General features: G+C 52.3%; 1 protein-coding gene across 1 annotated transcript; it reads right to left on the minus strand.

Moving 5' to 3' along the window:
• Positions 1-688: 688 nt before the first annotated feature.
• On the minus strand, positions 689-2,505 carry Nkx2-2 (NK2 homeobox 2). The gene is made up of 2 exons (XM_042666555.1): positions 2,247-2,505; positions 689-1,251 (listed from the first exon to the last, which is right to left on the minus strand). Exons 1-2 carry the CDS (start codon positions 2,503-2,505, stop codon positions 689-691), a joined length of 822 nt encoding a protein of 273 aa, XP_042522489.1.
• Positions 2,506-18,753: the final 16,248 nt, after the last annotated feature.

An 18,753-nucleotide genomic window follows, 5' to 3' on the forward strand; every position in this document is an offset into this window, starting at 1 on the left:
CAGGCCCATTCTGAATGTCATTTTGGCACCGCACCACCGATATTTACAACGAAAAAGCGAAATCTGCCACCAGTTGTCAGAACGGTTTACATGGCCATAAATATTGAGCATTTTCTTATTTTTTTTTAAAAAGGGAGAGAGAAAGGGAGAAGAAATCCTCAATATCTTTCAAGTGTCCCCCACTTGCTTAGACGACTGACAATAATATAGCTACTCACACCAACATATTATACAAAATTCACGAAAGCGGGGCGGAGTGGGGTGGGGGAGCTTGGATTTTTCTCTTTTCAAGTGATGAAGTTGAACGTTGGGATGTCCCCCCCCTCCCCCAGGCAAAGAAGCGAAGCTGCGCAAACCTTCTGTAAACACGGCTTAAAGTTCAACCCTCTCCAAAGGTTCAAAGGAAGAGGGCTGGGGGCAGAGTCGGACGGCTGGAATCTGCCACTCCCAAAGTGTGTGTGTGTCTGTAGGGGTGGGGGGACGCGGGCAATCTCTCTGCGCCTCCCCCAACTGGAGCCGAGAGTCAACTCGACTCTAATAATAATTATAATAATAATAATAATAACCCATCGTTCAGGACCCAGTTCTCCTTGCCGCCACCGCCGCCGCTGGAGTGGAACCTGGGCCCGGGGCGGGGGGTGGGGGCTGGAGGGGTAGGGGGTGGCCGCGAGTCTCGGAGGGGCGGCGCTCACCAAGTCCACTGCTGGGCCTGGACCAGGGGGTGTGCTGTCGGGTACTGGGGGGTGCTGGCCGAGCTGTACTGAGCGTTGTATTGCATGTGCTGCAGCGATTGCGCGCTGTAGGCCGAAAAAGGGATGCCTGCCTGGAAAGTGGCGGCGGCCAGGTCCTGGGCTTTGAGCGCATGGCACGGTTTGCCGTCCCTGACCAAGACGGGCACGGCTACCCGACGCGGCGAGGGCAAGGGCGTCACCTCCATACCTTTCTCGGCTCGGGCACGCTTCATTTTGTAGCGATGATTCTGGAACCAGATCTTGACCTGCGTGGGGGTGAGGCGGATGAGACTGGCCAGGTGCTCGCGCTCGGGCGCCGACAGGTACCGCTGCTGCCGGAAGCGCCGCTCCAGCTCGTAGGTCTGCGCCTTGGAGAAGAGCACCCGCCGCTTCCGCTTCTTGCCCGCGTCCCCCCCGCCGCCGGGGGTCTCCTTGTCATTGTCCGGTGACTCGTCAGCCGAGGGCTCAGGGGACTTGGAGCTGGAGTCTTGAGGGGGTGCGCCAGCCGCCAGCCCGTGCACTGGGGAGGGAGAGGGTGGAAGGAAGCGCATCAGGCGTTTGGAGGCCCAGGGCCTGGGGGAGGGGGGTGGCGGCGCGGGGGGCGCAGACCTCTAGCACCCGGGTTTCCTCGGTTGGGGCCTCTAGTCCTGTGCCAACCTGGCTGGCTTTGGTCTGATCCTCTGCACTCCGGAGGAAGCCGTTGGAGTCGCCCAGGGTTTAAAAAAAAAGGGGGGGGGGGAGAGAATCAACAGGAGTAAGGGCTTGGGGATTTTTGGAGGGGTTCGCTCCCGTAGGGGTGCAAATTTGGTGGGGAATGGAGCACGGGGGGGAGATCATTGAGGGTTAAGGGCTCCGGCCTCCTTAAACTATTTCCTCTCTGGAGAGACGTGGGCAGATTTTCAAAAAGAAAACCTCCACAATCCCAGCATTGATCGTCGCAACCATTTAAGGCAGGTTTTCTTTGGGGGGGGGGCTTTCTTTTTTTTTCTTCTTCTTCCAGGCTTTCTGGACACCCCCCAGCACACCGCACAAAGCATCCTCTGATGATCGCGCAGCGGGGGCAGGGTGAGCTACTTATACCCGGGCCACCCGAAGCCTCCCCCAACCCTTTACCCGGAGCCGGACCAGACTCACTGGCTGGCTCCAATGTGCGCCAGGCCAGTCCCTTCTGTGGTCAGAGAGTCCAGGGTCTCCGGATGAAGCTATCGGTTGGCTTGACATCTGCCATCAGCCCTTGGAAGACATTTCCCTTCTCTGTCTCTTTAACTTCTCAAGTTGGGGGGGAAAAATCTTTGGCCAGGGCGGGGGGGGCGGGGATGGAGGGTTTGGGGGTGAAAGGAGGAAAGAGGCTATTCTAAACAAGTGTTAGCGATCTTCCTTGGGACCCGGAGTGCGGGTCTCCGGTGAGCTTCAAGGCTCCCTCCCTCCCCACCCCCAACCCCGGTGTCCAGCCGGGGCTGCAGCCGCAGGGCTGGAGGTAAGAATGGGCGGCGGCGGCTCCGTTTCGCTACTTACGGGAATACTGGAGGCCCTCGGTGCTGGCCAGCCAGCGCGTGTAGGGGTTGTCGCTGCTGTCGTAGAAAGGGCTCTTCAGGGGCAGGCTCGGCACGGCGTCCAGGGCGCCCTGCCCCAGAGGCCCGACTCTCTTGGCGGGTTCCGGCCCCTCGTTCTCCTCCTCCGGCCCCTCGGTAACCGAGCCCTCCTCATCATTGGTATCCGGCAGGTCCAAGATGTCCTTGACCGAAAATCCCGTCTTTGTGTTGGTCAGCGACATGGTTGGGCACCCCGCAATGTATGCCGTAAAGTTGAGCTTCACTTGGTCAATTCGTGGCGCTCCCCAGCCCCGGCGGGCGGGGGAGGGTCGGGAGGGGAGGGGGATGGGCCTCAATTATGGGGGGGGGAATTATTATTTCAAAGAAAAAATTGAGGTGAACTAAACACACACACACACACAACAGTGACGGGAAGAAAGGGAAAGGGGCGCGGGGTGGGGGTGGGGGGAGGAATAAAAACCCAACCCCGAGCCTCTGTCTTCTCTGAAAGCCAGAGCAAATGGACGCAGGGACTTGGCGGCCGGCGCGCCGAGCGCCAGCCCGACCTTAGTTTGTAACTCCAGGAGAGGTGCCAAGGCGCGGTCGGCTCGGGCTCCGGCGGCCGCTCGGCGCACGGTGGCGGCTGGTGGCGAGGAAAAAATGGGCCATTGCCCGAGCGATCAGTCCATATAAGGCTGGGCTCCACTCACGAACCTGGGGAGGGGGGAGGGGGAGAAAGAGGGAGGGAGGAAGGGAAAGAGAGAGGAGGGAGGGGGCGCGAGAGAGGGAGCGAGAGAAGGATGGAAAAAAGGGGGGGGGGGAAGAGACATTAAAAAACGCAAAGGTTGGCCACGTGTGGGCGGGTCTTGGGAGTCAAGTGGATGAAGACAGTATTTGCAGATGTGAAATTGTGGGTTTTGGGGAGCTCCGCGCTTCCAGCCAACGGCCCTCTAGAGCAAGATGAGAGGTGTAACGTGTCAATTAATTGCAAAGACGGGGAGAGCCTTTTTTTTTTAACCCAGTATTTACATACAAAGAGCCACCGCGTTGTTCTGGAGACCACACACTTGAAAGGGCCGTTTTAACAAATTGCATCTTAAAAAGAGATGCGGGGAGGGGGCTGGTAGAAAAGAAAACAGGAACCTGAGGAGGAGGAGGAGGAGGAGGAGGAGGAGGAGGAGGAGGAGGAGGACGAGGAGGAGGACGAGGAGGACGAGGACGAGGACGAGGAGGAGGAGGACGAGGAGGAGGGGGAGGAGGAGGAGGGGGAGGAGGAGGAGGAGGAAAAAAAAATCCTCTTTAACATTTACCCGTTCCTACCTCTCACCCCTACCCGCCTGCCTGCCCAGGAGCTAGTCGGAAAATTGGCGATTTGTGGAGCCTTTGGAAAAGTTGGGGGGGGGGGGGGAGAAGGGGGTGAAAGCGAAGGCTCAGCCTCAAAAATCTTTCCTTCCCATCGCTGGTGGGTTCCCAAACAAGATCCGGTTCAAATGGCAAGAGCCCAACTTCTGTAAGCCTCCTAGGTCAATATTTTGGTTGAGGCTTAAGGATGAGTACTAGAAATGACAAGGCAAGTAATTGATTCTAGTTAACCGCGAAAGGACTCGAAATCCTGGAGAGGACTGGGCTCGGGGCGGGCCACAGACTCCAGCTAGCGACCCACCCCCCTCCAGCCACCCTTTATTTGCTAAAGACTCATTTATTTCCCTCATCTCCCCCCCCCCCTTTCCCCGCCCCCGATTTCTTTGCAGCCACCGAGGACTCGCAGTTCACTTTCTGCTTGGCGGGCGGTCCAAGAATTGGAGAGAACAAGGATTGTGATGCTCTAACTTAGGCCGAGTTGGGATCTCGGCCCAGCCTAGCTGCCTAAGGCCTCTGTAGCTACTTTCCTGGCGGTGGAGGACCGAGCACACTGGCCAGTTCCTTTTTTTTTTTATTTTTTTTTATTTTGGCCCTGTAGTGTCCCTGTCTGTCCCGGTACCCTCCCTCTCCAGCCAGCCTTAGCTTAAGGTGGAGCGGCGGGAACACAAGAGGGGCGGGATTGCAGCACGGGGCTGGGGGTCACGCTTCCAACCCCGGTGAGGACCCAGAAAGCTACAGGGGAGAAGTGGGCTTGAGGTGCTGGCGGGTGGGGGAGGCGTTTGTTCTACAGCCCTGCCAATCCTTTCATTTCTTCTCCCTTTGGACACCCCGAGAGTGCGTTCCAAGGATGGGGTCGCCAGCGGCGCTCCCAGTTTGCCTGGGGTTGATGTGAACTTTCCAACCTTCTCTCCCCCCCCCCCGCCCCGCTCCGCCCCCCAATCTGGGAACAGAACTTTCCTGGGACTGCGGTTCTCCGCGCTGGGGAGGAACAGGCATCGCCACCCTGACAGGTCCTCTGTCCAATTGAACTGTTGGGGGGGAGGTGTTGCTACCTGATGCTTGTTCGCCCCAAGAAGCATCTAGAAGGAGCCTAGTCTAGGGGTAAAGGAGGGGCAGAGCAGGTCGCTGGTGGGAGTCTGGGTTCTCCTGGACAGCCCCAAGCTGGGGCCGCTTAGCGCGGGGGAAGCGGAGGCCGCGCGGACGCCGGGTCCTCTCCGGCGCGCAGCTGCTTAGGCCACCAAGGCGCCCCTGCCACCCCCGGGTTGCCAACGCCGGGTGAGGGCGACTCTCTCCGAGCCGCTCAGCGGCTTTCTGCAGCCCTGGCTGCCTCGCCCCCAGTATGTGACGTGGGTGACAATGGCCCAGGTTGGAGCGAGCCCCTCGTCGGCGCGTCCTGGGTGGTCGGACCCGGGCAAACACAAATACAAACCGATTGCTAAGCTGCGGACAATGAGCGAAATGTAGACAAATGTCCCGCTCCCGTTGGAAGCCTTTGTCCCAGCTCGGTTTTTGCATTTATTTCAGTGGCGAAATAATACATGATTGACGCTCTCTTTCAATGTGTCCTAACTGTTTGGAATAAATCTAAGGTTGTTCCTAGTTGTCATGGCATTCAACCCTTTTCAATGGACTATCTCTTCATTCATTTCTGAATCCGTCCACAATATTAAGGAAACTCCTTCATGTTGACGCTCCCCAATTCCTCTCTTTCTCCTCCTACTTTTCCACCCCCTTTTTTCCCCCTTTCTCCCCTGTCCCTCTTTACAAGAAGTAGACACTGGTTTGAAACCATATTCCTCAACACATTGCTTGCATGTCTTTTACTATTATTTCTTTTTCTTCCCCGTTTCTCTCTCTTAGCTTCCCCTTCGGCCCTCCCCCACCCCTCCCCTCACGTGGGAGCTCACTGCCCTGCCCGGGCTTCGCAGGCAAGTCGCTTTTTCTAGTGGTAAGGGAAGCTCTCAGTTTGGACACAGAAGCAGGGGTGGGCCTGCCCCCAGCCATTGTTACTCAGATGCTAAATAAATAGCTGGTGAGAAAAAGTTCCTCAACCCAAGCATTGCAGAAAAGACCTCCTTTTGTTCCTCTTCTGTCCTAAGGGAGGAGGGGGATGCTTTCTTGGGGGACCAGGACAGGCTTCAGGGATACGGCCTGGGGCCAAAAGAGAGTATGGTGGTTAGGCGAGGCCAGTTTCTTGGATTGAGTGGAAAAGTGGTCCTTTAGAAAGAAGTGTCCTGTTTTGAATATGTCTAGAACCATCTTTAGATACGTGTGTGTGTGTGTGTGTGCCTTCCAGAGCTAGCTCCTTTCCATAGTTTAAGCCCACCTAGTTCTCTGTGGTACCCAACTTCTCTCTTCTCCAAGCCTGGTGGATCTTTCTTCTTCCTTCTGCCATCTAACCAGCCTTGGAAAGGAGCTTACAAGGTGTGCAGAGCACAGAGAAGACACAATTGATTTTCTACTGGAATCTAGGCTCCTGGGAATTAATTGTAGGGATGGAGTGCTGGTTGAAGTGCCTTGCGATGGAGGTCTCCTATCCAGTTCACAAAGTCTGGGTTTGCCCCACAGCCTCCCCTAGGGTTTAAGTCAGACGGAACCCTTCCTCATCTCGGTGTGCAGGACCCTCTTCCCTCAGCAGCTGTATGGGACTTCCCTGGTGAGCACAGCCCTCCACTGAATGTGTCTCCCTTCCCTCACTGACTCTCCCCTAGGAGAGTGGGTCCAGGTTTTTCCTTGCTCTGGCCTTGGGACAGCCGGGCTGGGACAGCTCCTGCCCTGCCCACAAGTGTGGTAGCCAGACCTACAGGGCTAGGTCTCATCTCTCCCGGGACTTCTGCGAGTTCATTTCCCCCCCATCCCTACCAGGCCAGTGTGGTTCCTCGCATTGCTTCCAAAGCGTTAACATTTGCAATTGAAAAGGCAAAGGGAGACCGCTGGGAGGCTCATAATTGCAGGGGAGAAACTGGGCTTGTTAGTGGAAGATCATAAAATACAACTCCCCCAGGAGCAGCCTGGGGACGCCAAGAGGCCCATACAGGCCCAGCTGGTGGCCAGCGGGTAAGTCCCGTGCCTACATCCGATGTGCCTCTCTCCTACTACTAGGTTTCCTCAATTTTGTGGGCCAGGCTCAGGGCTGGAAGGCCAGAGGGGTCAGGCATTAAATGCACCACTTCTGCCCAAATTAAACAAGTGACTGATGCTATGGATTCTGAAATAGGCTTTCCTCAGAGTGCCATAGTCTGGCCTTTGGGGCCTCAGGATCTCCTTTTCCATGGAAATCAGTATACTCAGCAGCCTGAGCAGACCCAGTCCCTCACTCCAGCCCCATTGCAGAGTCCTGTATTAATGACCCCCTCCACCCCCACCCTGTCAATCGAATAGGAATAAGCATCTGCCGGCACCAGTTTCAGCTCTACATAGATGTGCACTGGGTCATGTCCACTTGGAATTCTTGAGGGAGGGTGGGCATTGTCCCAGGCTCCATCTGGTTTAACTTTGGGCTGCTTAGCTGCTGTGGTGAGGTGAGCTCAGAGCTTCTGTACTGTGTCTTCTCCTTCCAGGGGAGGAAGTTGGGGGTGAGTGCTAGAAAATTGGAACCCAGCTCAATTCTGAAGCCACGTTTTAACTAGGGGAAGATCAGCTCAGTATCTCGTTAGTGTTCTGAGCAACACACACTCCTGGCTGGGGTTAGCTGAAGAGCTGAAGCCATTTCCAGTCAGCCCTTGGTCTTCATCCTCAGCCTTGGGGCTCCAGGTTTAGTTATACCAATATCTAACTAAGCATATTTTCCCCCTGAACTTAGTGGGGGAGGGGGGTTTGTGTGGGAGTCACAGGCTGGCTAGGGGAAGAAGACCTTCCTCTCCAGAGACTAGGGACTCTTCTGAGTTGGCTGTTCTGGGTTTTTGGATGGAAGCTTGGGCTCAGACAACTGGAGAGGGCTGTGAGGGAGCTGAACAATTGCCAGAGGCCTCAGAGGGGAGGTGAAATGTACACAGGCTAAGTGGCCCTACTCCAGGACGAGTGGCCCTTTAAGTCAGCCCAATGTTTACCTGTTTACTTTCCCAGGTAGCTCAAACACCAGTGTCTTTTCCTTGCTTAGCCTTGTGGAGGCTACCCCCAATGTGTTCTGTTTTCCTGGCTTCTACCTCATACCTCAGTTTACCTCCTCCCACTGCATAGGTGGGAGAGAGGGATGAATTCTAAATCTGAGCGAACAAGGCAAGAAAGATACTTTAGGAAAGTGGGGAGAGGTCTGGATGTATAGATAGGAGCCTTCTTCAGTTGGGCCTGTGGATAAACTGGGCATACTTGGGTGGCATTTCCCCCCCACCCCCCAGGGCTGGGGGTTGAACCTAGGACCTTGTGCATGTTAATCAAGCACACTACCACTAAGCCAAATCCCCCAGCCTTCTTGGGTGGCATGTGACTCCTCCCCTCAATTGCTGTTTTAGCTCAGTTAAAAGGGTGCGCCCTCCAGGGGGACTTGTGGGCAAAATCCTAGGGGTGGGATAGATTTTTTGCAAGCTGACTTGAAAGGGAAGTGGTCTTGAGAAATCCAAAGCTTAGATAGGCCTAGGTGTCACTCTTTATCTTCTCTATCTGCAAATCACTTCTCCCTCCCGCTCTGTGATGGTCCTGGGGCTCCAACTCAGGGCCTGAGACTTTTTCCTCAAGACTAGTGCTCTACCACTTGAGCCACAGCTCCACTTCTGGCTTTTTGGTGGTTAATTGGAGATAACTCATGGCTTTCCTGCCTAGGCTGGCTTTGAACCTCAATCTTCAGATCTCAGCCTCCTGAGTAACTAGAATTACAGGCATGAGCCGCTGGTGTTGGCACCACTTCTTATCATAAAAACAAATAAATCAAGGCCTTGCTCTTTCCTTTGGAAACACTAATTTGTTTGACTTTTTTCTTTTTCTTTGGAATGAAAAGAAACTCCTTTCCTAGTACAATGTGGTTGAGCTCTACACCTCCCCATCTCATCTCAGATGACAACCTTCAAGTGGATTAGTTCATTGTCTGGTTAGTGCCAGGGTACAAGCATTTGTCTTGGCTCACTCCTGAAACAAAGCACATCTCACCTTCCAGCTCCAGTGAGGATTAACAACACACATAAAGGTTTTGTCAGGGAGGAGATGTTTGTTTTCTCTTGGGTTGGAGACTCCAAGCCTGGCATGCACACAAAATCCCTCAAAAGTAACCCTAGGGGTTGTTTGGGTTTGGGTTTCTTGAGAATAGGGGCAACTTTGGCATCCTGAATGGAAAGGAATGGAAGCATTCTGCCCCTGAAATACCAACTACCCCACATGGGGACCTTTCCTAACCCAGGAAACTGAAAGTCAGTTTTGATTCCTGTCAATCCTAGCTTTAGCTGGTTTCCAGCACCTCCCCCCCACTTTGCTGCTGGGAGAGAGAAACTGGGGTTACGGGAAGCCTCTGTGTAGTGACTGGAGTGGAATGAGGAGGCCCAAAGCTCTGTGGATGTGCAAATTTGGGTAGGCCAGATCATGACCACAAACATTTCTTGCAAAGGGAATTCCCTTTTTCCATTAGCCATAGTCCAGATGAACCGGAGAGCACACTGTAAATGGACAGAGAAGAGCCTACTTCGGGTTCAAGCTCAAGATGAGTTTTCTTTCTTTAGTCCCTTGACTCTTCAGTACCAGGATGGGGAGCATGAGTGAATGCCTCCCAGATAGACAAGTCACCAGGAAGGTGGTGAAGGAATAAGTTTTGCAAGCCCAGAGTCTAAGCTCTGTCCCATTGCTGGACTCCCTTGCTTCAGAATGGCAGGAACCCCCAGAAAGCAGGAGGAGGAAGGGAAACTGATTTGGGGACCTAAAGCCTGGAGCCCCTGACCAGATCATAGTCGTTGCAGGTGGAAGACATAGAAGTGTCCTCTCTGCCCTTCTCTTTCAAGGCAAAATAGACAAGGCTTTCCAATTACCTGCCGCTACCCCACAAAAGGCCAAATAGCTCCGGAGGACGTGGATTGTAATAGAAATTAGTATTTCTCTGTCCATTAATCAGCCTCATTGTGTGGGCGTAAGACCCCGAGGGTATATGTTAGGACTTTGATAAATGCAATTTAATGAGATCTTTGAAAATGCATCCAATAAAATAAGAGGCAAGCAAAGCCGTTTAACTTTCATGGATGTTAAATTGAACACGAAATGTAGCTCCGGGCGGACTACAAAATACAGCGGGTCTCCTTCCAATATTTCCTTTTAAAAACGTAGTCTCTAAGCCCCCCCTCAAGCCAATCCATTATCACTGGCTTATTGGGGGAACCAAACATCGCGTCCCCCCGGGCGAACCCCTTTGCTTTATTCGTTCGCGCTGCTCTAATGATTAAATATGTTACAATGAGATTACGCATCCTGAGCAGTGCCTTCAGGAACCGTTCTTCCAGACAAGCCCGACCTTCTCCCGATAAAGGCGATTTCAGTGCGGGAGATTTCAGTTTCTCTAGGAAACGGGCGCAGAAAGCCCGTCCTTATCTGAATTTACTTCTTAACACGTGATGAAATCATTATCCCAAGACTTTGGAAAACAAGCCTCCTCCCCCAATGGGTTAACACGCCATACTTCAAGCTGAGTCGGCATGCTGGTGTGCAATGAATGCTGCCATCCACCGCTCGAGCTCAGCCGGGGTTAAAGAGGGCTGGGAAGGACCAGCACCCGTGAGTTCCCTCCGGGACTGAGAAGGGGTGCCTGAAGATGGTTTCTTATCTCTCCAATCGGGACACCAAAGGTTCCCTCCCCCAACCCCCCAGGATGCGTCAACATCTGTTCCAACCCCAGGCGCCACCAAAGTCCAGAGGGCGCGAGAAACGCATGGGAGGGCCTTCTCGGAAAGCACGCGGGTGGGTGCTGGAAGAGGGGTGGATGGAACTAAGGGGGCGCCCCTTCAAGCTCCTGACTTCAGCCGGTCCCATCAAGGTTCATTTCTGATCCTCTGGCGATCTCTACTGTCACAAATGAGAACTGTCCAGAGCTGGGCACGGCCCTGATGACAGGAATCCTTAAACTCCAGCCGAGGGTCGTCTCCCCACCAGCGATCGCGCGCTTTACTGCTCCAGCTCTCCGCCCTGGCTGGTCCTTGCCTGCGACTTCCGCCGCCTCCCAGTTCTCCTTCTGTGCCTCGTAGCTCCGGCCCCACTTGTGCCCCTTTTTCTATGAGGCCGCCATCTCCAAATTATCTTGGGACTTTTGCCTATGACTACTGCAACCTCTAAGCCCAAGTCCTCCCCTCTCTCTCTCCCCACCCCCTCCCGCGGCGCCCCGGGGGAGACTTACCCAGCGGAGGAAGGGGGCAGTGGCGGGTCCTTCCTTGAAGCTGCCCAAAGCGGAGGAGCGTCCAGCACCGGGCAGTGGGGAGGAGGCTGGCCCGGCGCTCGGCGCGCCCGCTCCGCCTCCCACTCTTGGCGCAGCGGCTACCACCGCGCCGCATTCCCCGGCGCGTCTTTATCTAGCCCTCCACCTACCCGACGCCCCTTCCTGCTGCGCCCTTCCCTCCCTCCTCTCCCCCCACACCCCCCGCGGTCTCAGGCCCTCCCGGGCGGGGCTTGAGGGTCCGCCGAGATCCTGGCAAGCGAGGGGGGGGGCGGGTAAAGGGGACGCAGCGCCCCTTTTTCATCTGCTGACGGTGCGTCCTCCGCACTGCCCAGTCCGTGCCCTCGGGCAGTTGGCTTTCCCGAAGGTGCCAGCTCACCTGGCCTCTGGGGCAGGTAAAAGTTTCCCCAACGTCAGGGGCAGCGGGGTAGTGGCGCGCAGGAATGTCTCTCCAGGAGATTTCCCCGTAAAGTCCCGGAAGGACTTGAGACACCCAGATCTGCCCACCTGCTGCTTCCCGACTCGGCGCCGGGGAACGTCGGCGAGTGGGGAGCCTGGAGGAGGGGACCGGCTGGCGGGCCGAGCAAGGGATCTGGAACTGGGACGCAGCTCACCCAACACGGTGATGCCCTGAGATGTCCCTTTCCGCGAAGCCGGCCGTGAGGACCGTGCCCAGAATATGTTCGCGCCCTCGGAGGCTGCGGGCACCCGCGCGGAGGCTGAGGCCGAAGGACCTGATGATGCCTGGGGCCCGGCAGAGGGAGGCGAGGCCGGGCTCCCCCATCGCCTCCACGCCGCTCCACACTGCTGCGGTCTGCGCCCCGGGACGGCTACCGGAAACAAGCGAGCGGGAGGCTCACCTGGAGAGCGGCTGCGCCGTTGGGAGCCCCGCCTCGGCCAGCGAGCAGATCTCCCCCGCAGCCCTGCAGTCCCGGCCGCGGTCAGCTAGGCGGCGGGCAGCGGGCACTGGGGCTGTGGCGCCGCGCTGCGGGCGATCGCTCCCCCTCCCCGCTCCCGGCTCCGGCTCCCTGCTCCCAGCTCCCCGCTCCCGGCAGCCCCACCCTCCGAGCTCCCGGGGCCCCGCGGCCGGCGCGCAGCTCCAGCGGAGGGGGCCCCCCGCTCCCCCGCGCCGCGCGCGCTCTGTTTGTTTTCCTTGCCGGACTGACGTGAGTCAAAATATTGGCCATATGTTCAGCGGTAATAAATTGGGTAGGAGCGCAAACACACTTGGGGCTTCGATGGCTCTTTCAGCTGCCACATCCCCGGCTTGCATGGGGGGGGGGGGGCTTCCGTCCTGCCCAGGTCCCATCTTTTCCCAGTGCACGGGTGCACTCTCTCTGTGGCGACCCCCTCTTCTCTCCAGAGCTGAGCTGTTGATCTGGGACCTCCAAGTCCCTGATCACCCTCACCCCTTCCTCTGTCTTCATCAGTGCCGGGGACCTTGCAGGCTCCTGGCGAGCCCTGGCTTCTCGGTTAACAAGGTCGCCATCTATAAATTGCTCGGTCGCTAAGACGCCATAAAACCAAAGGGCCAGATGTGGCACGTTATTTATGTGTGAAACCGCGTTTACACTAGATATGCGGATCCAAGGCAGATAGTAGGACTTCGCGGGAGGTCGTGGACCTCTGGCCTTGGGTTGCAGAATTGAGGGATGTCGGTCTTCTGGGAAAAGATTCAGCTCCCTGCAGCCCAGGAAGAAAGTGATTTCAGGGCGCTTGTGCCAAGGTGCCACCTGTCCAGGATTAGAAACCGCTTCTGTGTTCCCTTGCCCTGACCCCCACAACACTCCTTGTCTTATAATTTCCTACCACTCCCCCCAACACCCCCCCCCCACCCCTCCACTCCAGGATCGTGAAAGGCCGTTTTCTTTCCCAGGCGTGTCTGACACAGGAAAGGTGGTATTTGTAAGGTGCACTTGCGGGCCCGTGCGGGGTGGTCATCGGAGGGTGGGGATTCCTGACCACTCAGGGAGAGATTTCGGGGAGTGAGGGGGAGGGGCAAGAAGTGGAGTCTGGCTGAAGGCGCATGAGAGAGAGAGGGAGAGAGAGAGGGAGAGAGAGAGGGAGAGAGAGAGGGAGAGAGAGAGGGAGAGAGAGAGGGAGAGAGAGGGAGAGAGAGAGGGAGGAGGGGGGGAAGAAGGGGGGGAAGGAAGAGAATGGTGGCAATTGGTTATGAAATCCAGCCAGCCCTGTGTGCTTCAGGAAAGACAAGTAAATATCCTATCATAATAGAAAACAATTGTTTTTCCTTTCTCCTTCAGAAGGCAGTCTCAGGACTGCTTGTCCCCAAACTGGTCACCGCACACTTTCCTCATATGAATTCATTAAGAGTCATTGTCTCTCCTTGCCATTATTTTACTCTTTCTTGAAGTGAACCCAATTCTCTCTGTGGTTAATAAGCACTGAGCCAGGCCCCCTACGTTCCTTTTCATCTTCAAAACACCTGGGGTTCCCTGAATGACATCTTCCTTCTGGCCAAGGAAAATAAGAGATGAGAAATGTTACCCTACTGCAGGGAAAAACATAAGCATTTGACTTTACTATTACAAGTTACCCCAGGTCTGCGTGCACATGATAACTGTCCTTAGGTGGCTGTTAAGGGTGGAAAATGATGCTATTGAAAGGGAGGTGGGAAAATGAGGAGAGTGGATATGGGCTAGGGTGGAGGAGGATGAACCCATTCAACAGGTGCAAAAAAGAGCTATAAAGTCAGCCTCTTAACCTGAGGTGCTGAGTACAAATGGTGTCTTTCTGGGTCTATTCCCCTAGGTCTTGGCCTGAGCTCCCAGAAATCTTCAATTTCTGCAGAAAATGCTAGGTTTAGCACCCAGAGATCTGCAGGTATTGTTGTTGTTGTTTTTGTCAGTCGTGGGGCTTAACTCTGCGCTTGGGTGCTATCCCTGCGCTCTTCAGCTCAAGGCTAGTGCTCTACCGCTTGAGGCACAGCACCACTTCCAGTTTTCTGGTGGTTTTACTGGAGATAAGAGTTTTATGGACTTTTCTGCCCGGGCTGGCTTTGAACGGTGATCCTCAGATCTCAGCCTTCTGAGTAGCTAGGATTACAGGTGTGAGCCACCTGTGCCTGGCTTGTGTTGTTGATTTAAAAAAATGTATTTAGTCTTACTAGGCTGGGATATAGGCCAGTGGTGAAGTGCTTGCCTAGCAAGTGCAGTGTCCTCAGTTTGATCCCCAGTACCCCCCAAAAGATGAAAATTTATTTTTTAAATTATCTTTAAGTAGTTATACAAAGTGTTTCAATTCAACAGATCAATATGTGAGTAAAATACATCTTGATCCATGTCACCCTTTCCATCCTTCTCCCCATCTTCTTAAACCCCAACCATTGCAAGAGTTGTTGGCCTTGGAAAATTACTACTGCAATTGTTTATTTATTCCTTTTTTTTTTTTTTGGTATTGGGAATAAAACCCAGGGCCTTGCATATGCTAGGCAAGTGCTACAGACCTACTGAACTAGGTCTGTAGCCCCTTTCTTGGATTGCAAGTCCTTGTTTATGGTTTAAAACACACATGTATGAGTGTGTGGTAAACTGCTCCATGCTTAAAATTAGACCAGGTGCTTTGAAGGAAGATCTTTGCATTTGGCACACTCGTAGAAATGGATATCTTTGTGTAACAAGGTCTTGTGAAAAGCCACTCCCCCATTTTTGTTATATTGGTGCCTTCTAGGCAGTATTCTGATATGCACACAGAATTCAGAAAGTCTGCATGTGGTGGTCCCAGTGAAGTCTGACTGTAAAATCCTGAAACAGAGTAACATGATGTACTTAGGAAATCCCATTAAAAAAACAAACACAACAGCAAACACAACGGGATGCTGGTGGCTCATGCCTATAATCCTAGATACTCAGGAGGCTGAGATTTCATGATCTCAATTCAAAGCCAGCCTGGGCAGGAAAGTCTGTGAGAATCAAGTGGTAGAGTGCTAGCCTTGTAAGTTCTGAGCAAAAATGCTAAGAGAAACTTCACAGGCTCTGAATTGAAGCTACCCATCCTCCCCCCCCCCCCCCTTGCAAGTTACAGGCTTTCCATATCAGAAAATCCTCTTCCACAAAGTTCCTCTAAGTACCATCAGCTGCAAATACTTCTGTTATGCCCTTCAGGGATTGAGTAGTTCCCAGAACTTACAAGGAAACCATCAGCTGAAATGAATATTCTAAGATATATGAGCTATAACATAATAGAATGTCTTGAAAAGAGTTATGCAGCCACTCGTGGCTATCTGTATCTTTAATTCCACCACTTTGGAAGCTAAGGTAGGAGAATGGCCAGTTTAAGGACAGTCCAGGCTGCACAGGGAGAACTTGTCAAGGATAAATAAACAGAATCTCTCATCGCTGCCCCCTCCCCTAACAAACAGATGAGAGTTCTACAGTGACTCTCTCATACAGAAGTATTCTCTCATAGCTGTTTGGGTTGGTGCACAGCGGATCCAATGAAGGAACAGGGTGCCATGTTCATCCTTCACAGGAGCATCAGGTTTGGTATCCAGAGAGGCTCCACTAAGTTAGATGACTGCTGAGACAGACTCTGAGAAAACTCCATAGCCTACCTTGGACGATAGGAGGCTGTCAGGAAATTCTGCATCTGCAAATGTTAGGAGGCACTAAAATGGGGGTGCCCCGTCCAGTGTCTCACCATTGAACCTTTCACCTGGAATCCTGATCCTCTTTGAAGGTACATCTGCCTCCAGCACATCCCTTAGCAGAGCTGGAAAAGAGAGGGCAGAAGTCTTTGTCCTAGGAGGCTCCTGGGCTCCAGAGGCCAAGAAGGATACCAGTTCCCTCTTCTTTTCTGCAGAGAACCAGAGTGAGCAAACACAACAGGGCATGGATTGATTTGTTAAAGACTTGGCAGCAGCTGCAAAACCTGGTCAAATCTTGAAGAAGTAGAAGCCAGTTACATACTGGTAGCTCATGCCTGTAATCCTAGCTACTCAGGAGGCTGAGGTCTGAGGATCGAGATTCAAAGCCATCCCAGGCAAGAAAGTCTGTGAGATTCTTATCACCAATAAACTATTTAGAATAAGCCAGAAATGGCACTGTGATTCAAGTGGTAGAGCACTAGTCTTGAGCAAAAAGAAGCAAGGGACAGTGCCTAAGTCCTGAGTTTAAGCCCAAGGACCAGCAGCCCCCAACCCCGCCCCAACAAACAACCCAAACAAAATAAAAAACAAACAGACAAAAAAACTGCAAAGGCATTCAGAGGTGGAAGCTAGATTAATGGTAGTCTAAAATGGTCTGGAGAGTGAAGACTAAATTTTGTTTGCAAGTAATGAATGTGCTGTAAAAATAGGTTTGGTGATTATTACACAATGTTATAAATATATTAAAACTCACTAAATTGTACACATTAAATGGGTGAACTGAGCCAGGCAGCAGTATCTTACACTTGTAATTCTCAGGAGGCTGGGATCTGAGGATCAAAGTTCTAAGCCAGTTCAGGCTAGAAAGTCCATGAGATTGTTATCTCTAATCAACCACTAAAAAGCCAGAAGTAGAGCTGTTGCTCAAGTGGAAAACACCAGCCTTGAGCAAAGAAGTTCAAGCCAGGACTGTGACAGGACCTGAGTTCAAGCCCTAGCACTGGCACAAAAGAAAATGGGTGACTTATATGGTGTGTGAGTCTTATCACAACAAAGCTGTTTGAAAGACTAATGTCTTTCTTCTTTAACTGGGCGAGGCAGTGCTAGTCTAGAAGGAAGGATGGAAGAACTGGGGGGAAGATAAGGGATCCTGAAACTAATATTTTCCTAGTCTTTTTTTTTTTTCATTTTATTTTAAGATTTTTTTTTGGTCTTTCACTCAAGGCTAGTGCTCTATCACTTTGAGCCACAGTTCCACTTGCAGTTTTTTGGTGGTTAATTGGGGTTAAGAGTCTCACAGACCTTTCTGCTTAGGCTGGCTTTGAATCGTGATCCTCAGATCTCAGCCTCCTGAGTAGCTAGGATTACAGGTGTGAGCCAGGAGTGCCCAGCATTAAGATTTTTTGTTAGCATTAATGATTAACATTAGTTGTGTAAGAGATTGCACTGCGACAGTTCTCTACATTTATACAATGTAGCTTACCACCCTCACCCCTCTGTCATTGTCCCTTATCGCCTACCTCCTTCATAAAACAATTTCAACTACTTTCATTGTTCTATTTTCCTACATGTATATTATAAAGTACTTCAAACATATTTCACTCACTCTCATCATCCCCATTTCCTCTCATGCCCCCAGCACAGCTTATTTGATTCTTCAAAAGTTTTTTTTTAAAACATATTTTAAAACATTTTGCCACACAAAATTTATTACTCTGATATCCTTGTATGTTCTCCAAACATACAATTAAAGCTGAAATTATCTTGATATTTCCTCATGCATATATCAGCAAATCTCCTAAGAAAAGATACCATTCATACAATAACATCCTTCCACCTAGAAAATTAATCATACTTCAATACTGCCTGACATCAATTTCTCAAATTTTACCAAAACCCAAATTCATTTATTTTTGTGTCTGTATGAGGGGCTTTTGCTTTTTCCTCTCAAGGCTGGCACTGTATCTTTAGAGCCACAGCTCCACTTCTATCTTTTGGCTGGTTAATTGGAGAGAAGAGTCTCCAGGATTGGCCTGCCCAGGCTGGCTTGGAAACTTGATCCTCAGGTCTCAGCCTCCTGAGTAGCTAGGATTACAGGTGTGGGCCAATAGTGACCAGTTCAAAATTTATTTACTTATTTATTTGTTGTCCTGCGGTCTGAACTCTAGGCCTGCGTACTGTCCCTCAGTTCTTCAGCTCAAGGCTAGTGCTCTACCACTTGAGCCACAGTGCCACTTCTGGCTTTTTCTGCTTATGGAGTGCTGAGGAATTGAACCCAGGGCCTCATGCATGCAAGGCAAGCACTCTACCACTGAGCCACCTTCCCAGCCCCCAACATTTATGTATGTATGTATGTGTATACATATGCTGGTTGGTTGTGGGGCTTGAACTCTGGGCCTGGGTGCTGTCCCTCTGCTCTTTAGCTCAAGGCGAGTGCTCTACCACTTGAGCCACAGCACCACTTCCAGTTTTCTGAGTGGTTTATTGGAGATAGGGGTGTCATGGACTTTCCAGCCTGGGCTGACTTTGAGCTGCAATCCTCAGATCTCAGCCTCTTGAGTAGCTAGGATTATAGGCATGAGCCACCGATGCCCAGCCTCCAAAATTTATTTTTATAACAATTTATTTTTCCAGATCCAGAAATGATTCAAATTTTATGTACTGATTTGATTGTGTGTGTGTGTGTGTGTGTGTGTGTGTGTGTGTGTGCGTGCGCGCGTGCCCATCCTGGGGCTTGAACTCATAGCCTGTTCTCTGTCTCTGAGTTTTTGTGCTCTAAGCTAGTACTCTAGCATTTGAGCCACAGCTCTTATTTCAGGCTTTTTGATGCCTAATTGGAGAATAGAGTCTCATAGACTTTCCTGTCTAGGCTGTTTAAACTGTGATCCTTAGGTCTCTGCCTCCTGGGTTGCTAGGATTATAAGTGTGAGCCACTGGTACTAGCTGATTTTTTTTTTTTTTTGTCTGTCATGGGGCTTAAACTCTGGGCTTGGGTGCTGTCCCTCAGCTCTTCAGCTTAAGGCTAGTGCTCTACCACTTGAGCTTCAGTGCCACTTCCAGTTTTCTGGTTGTTTATTGGAGATAAGGCTTTCACGGACTTTCCTGCCCGGGCTGGCTTTAAACCGTGATCCTCAGATCTCAGCCTCCTGAGTAGCAGCTAGGCGCCCAGCTGGCTGATTTGATTTTTAA

The sequence above is a fragment of the Dipodomys spectabilis genome, unplaced genomic scaffold, assembly GCF_019054845.1.
Source record: "Dipodomys spectabilis isolate Male_0828 unplaced genomic scaffold, ASM1905484v1 ptg000365l, whole genome shotgun sequence".
Taxonomy (NCBI): Eukaryota; Metazoa; Chordata; class Mammalia; order Rodentia; family Heteromyidae; genus Dipodomys; species Dipodomys spectabilis.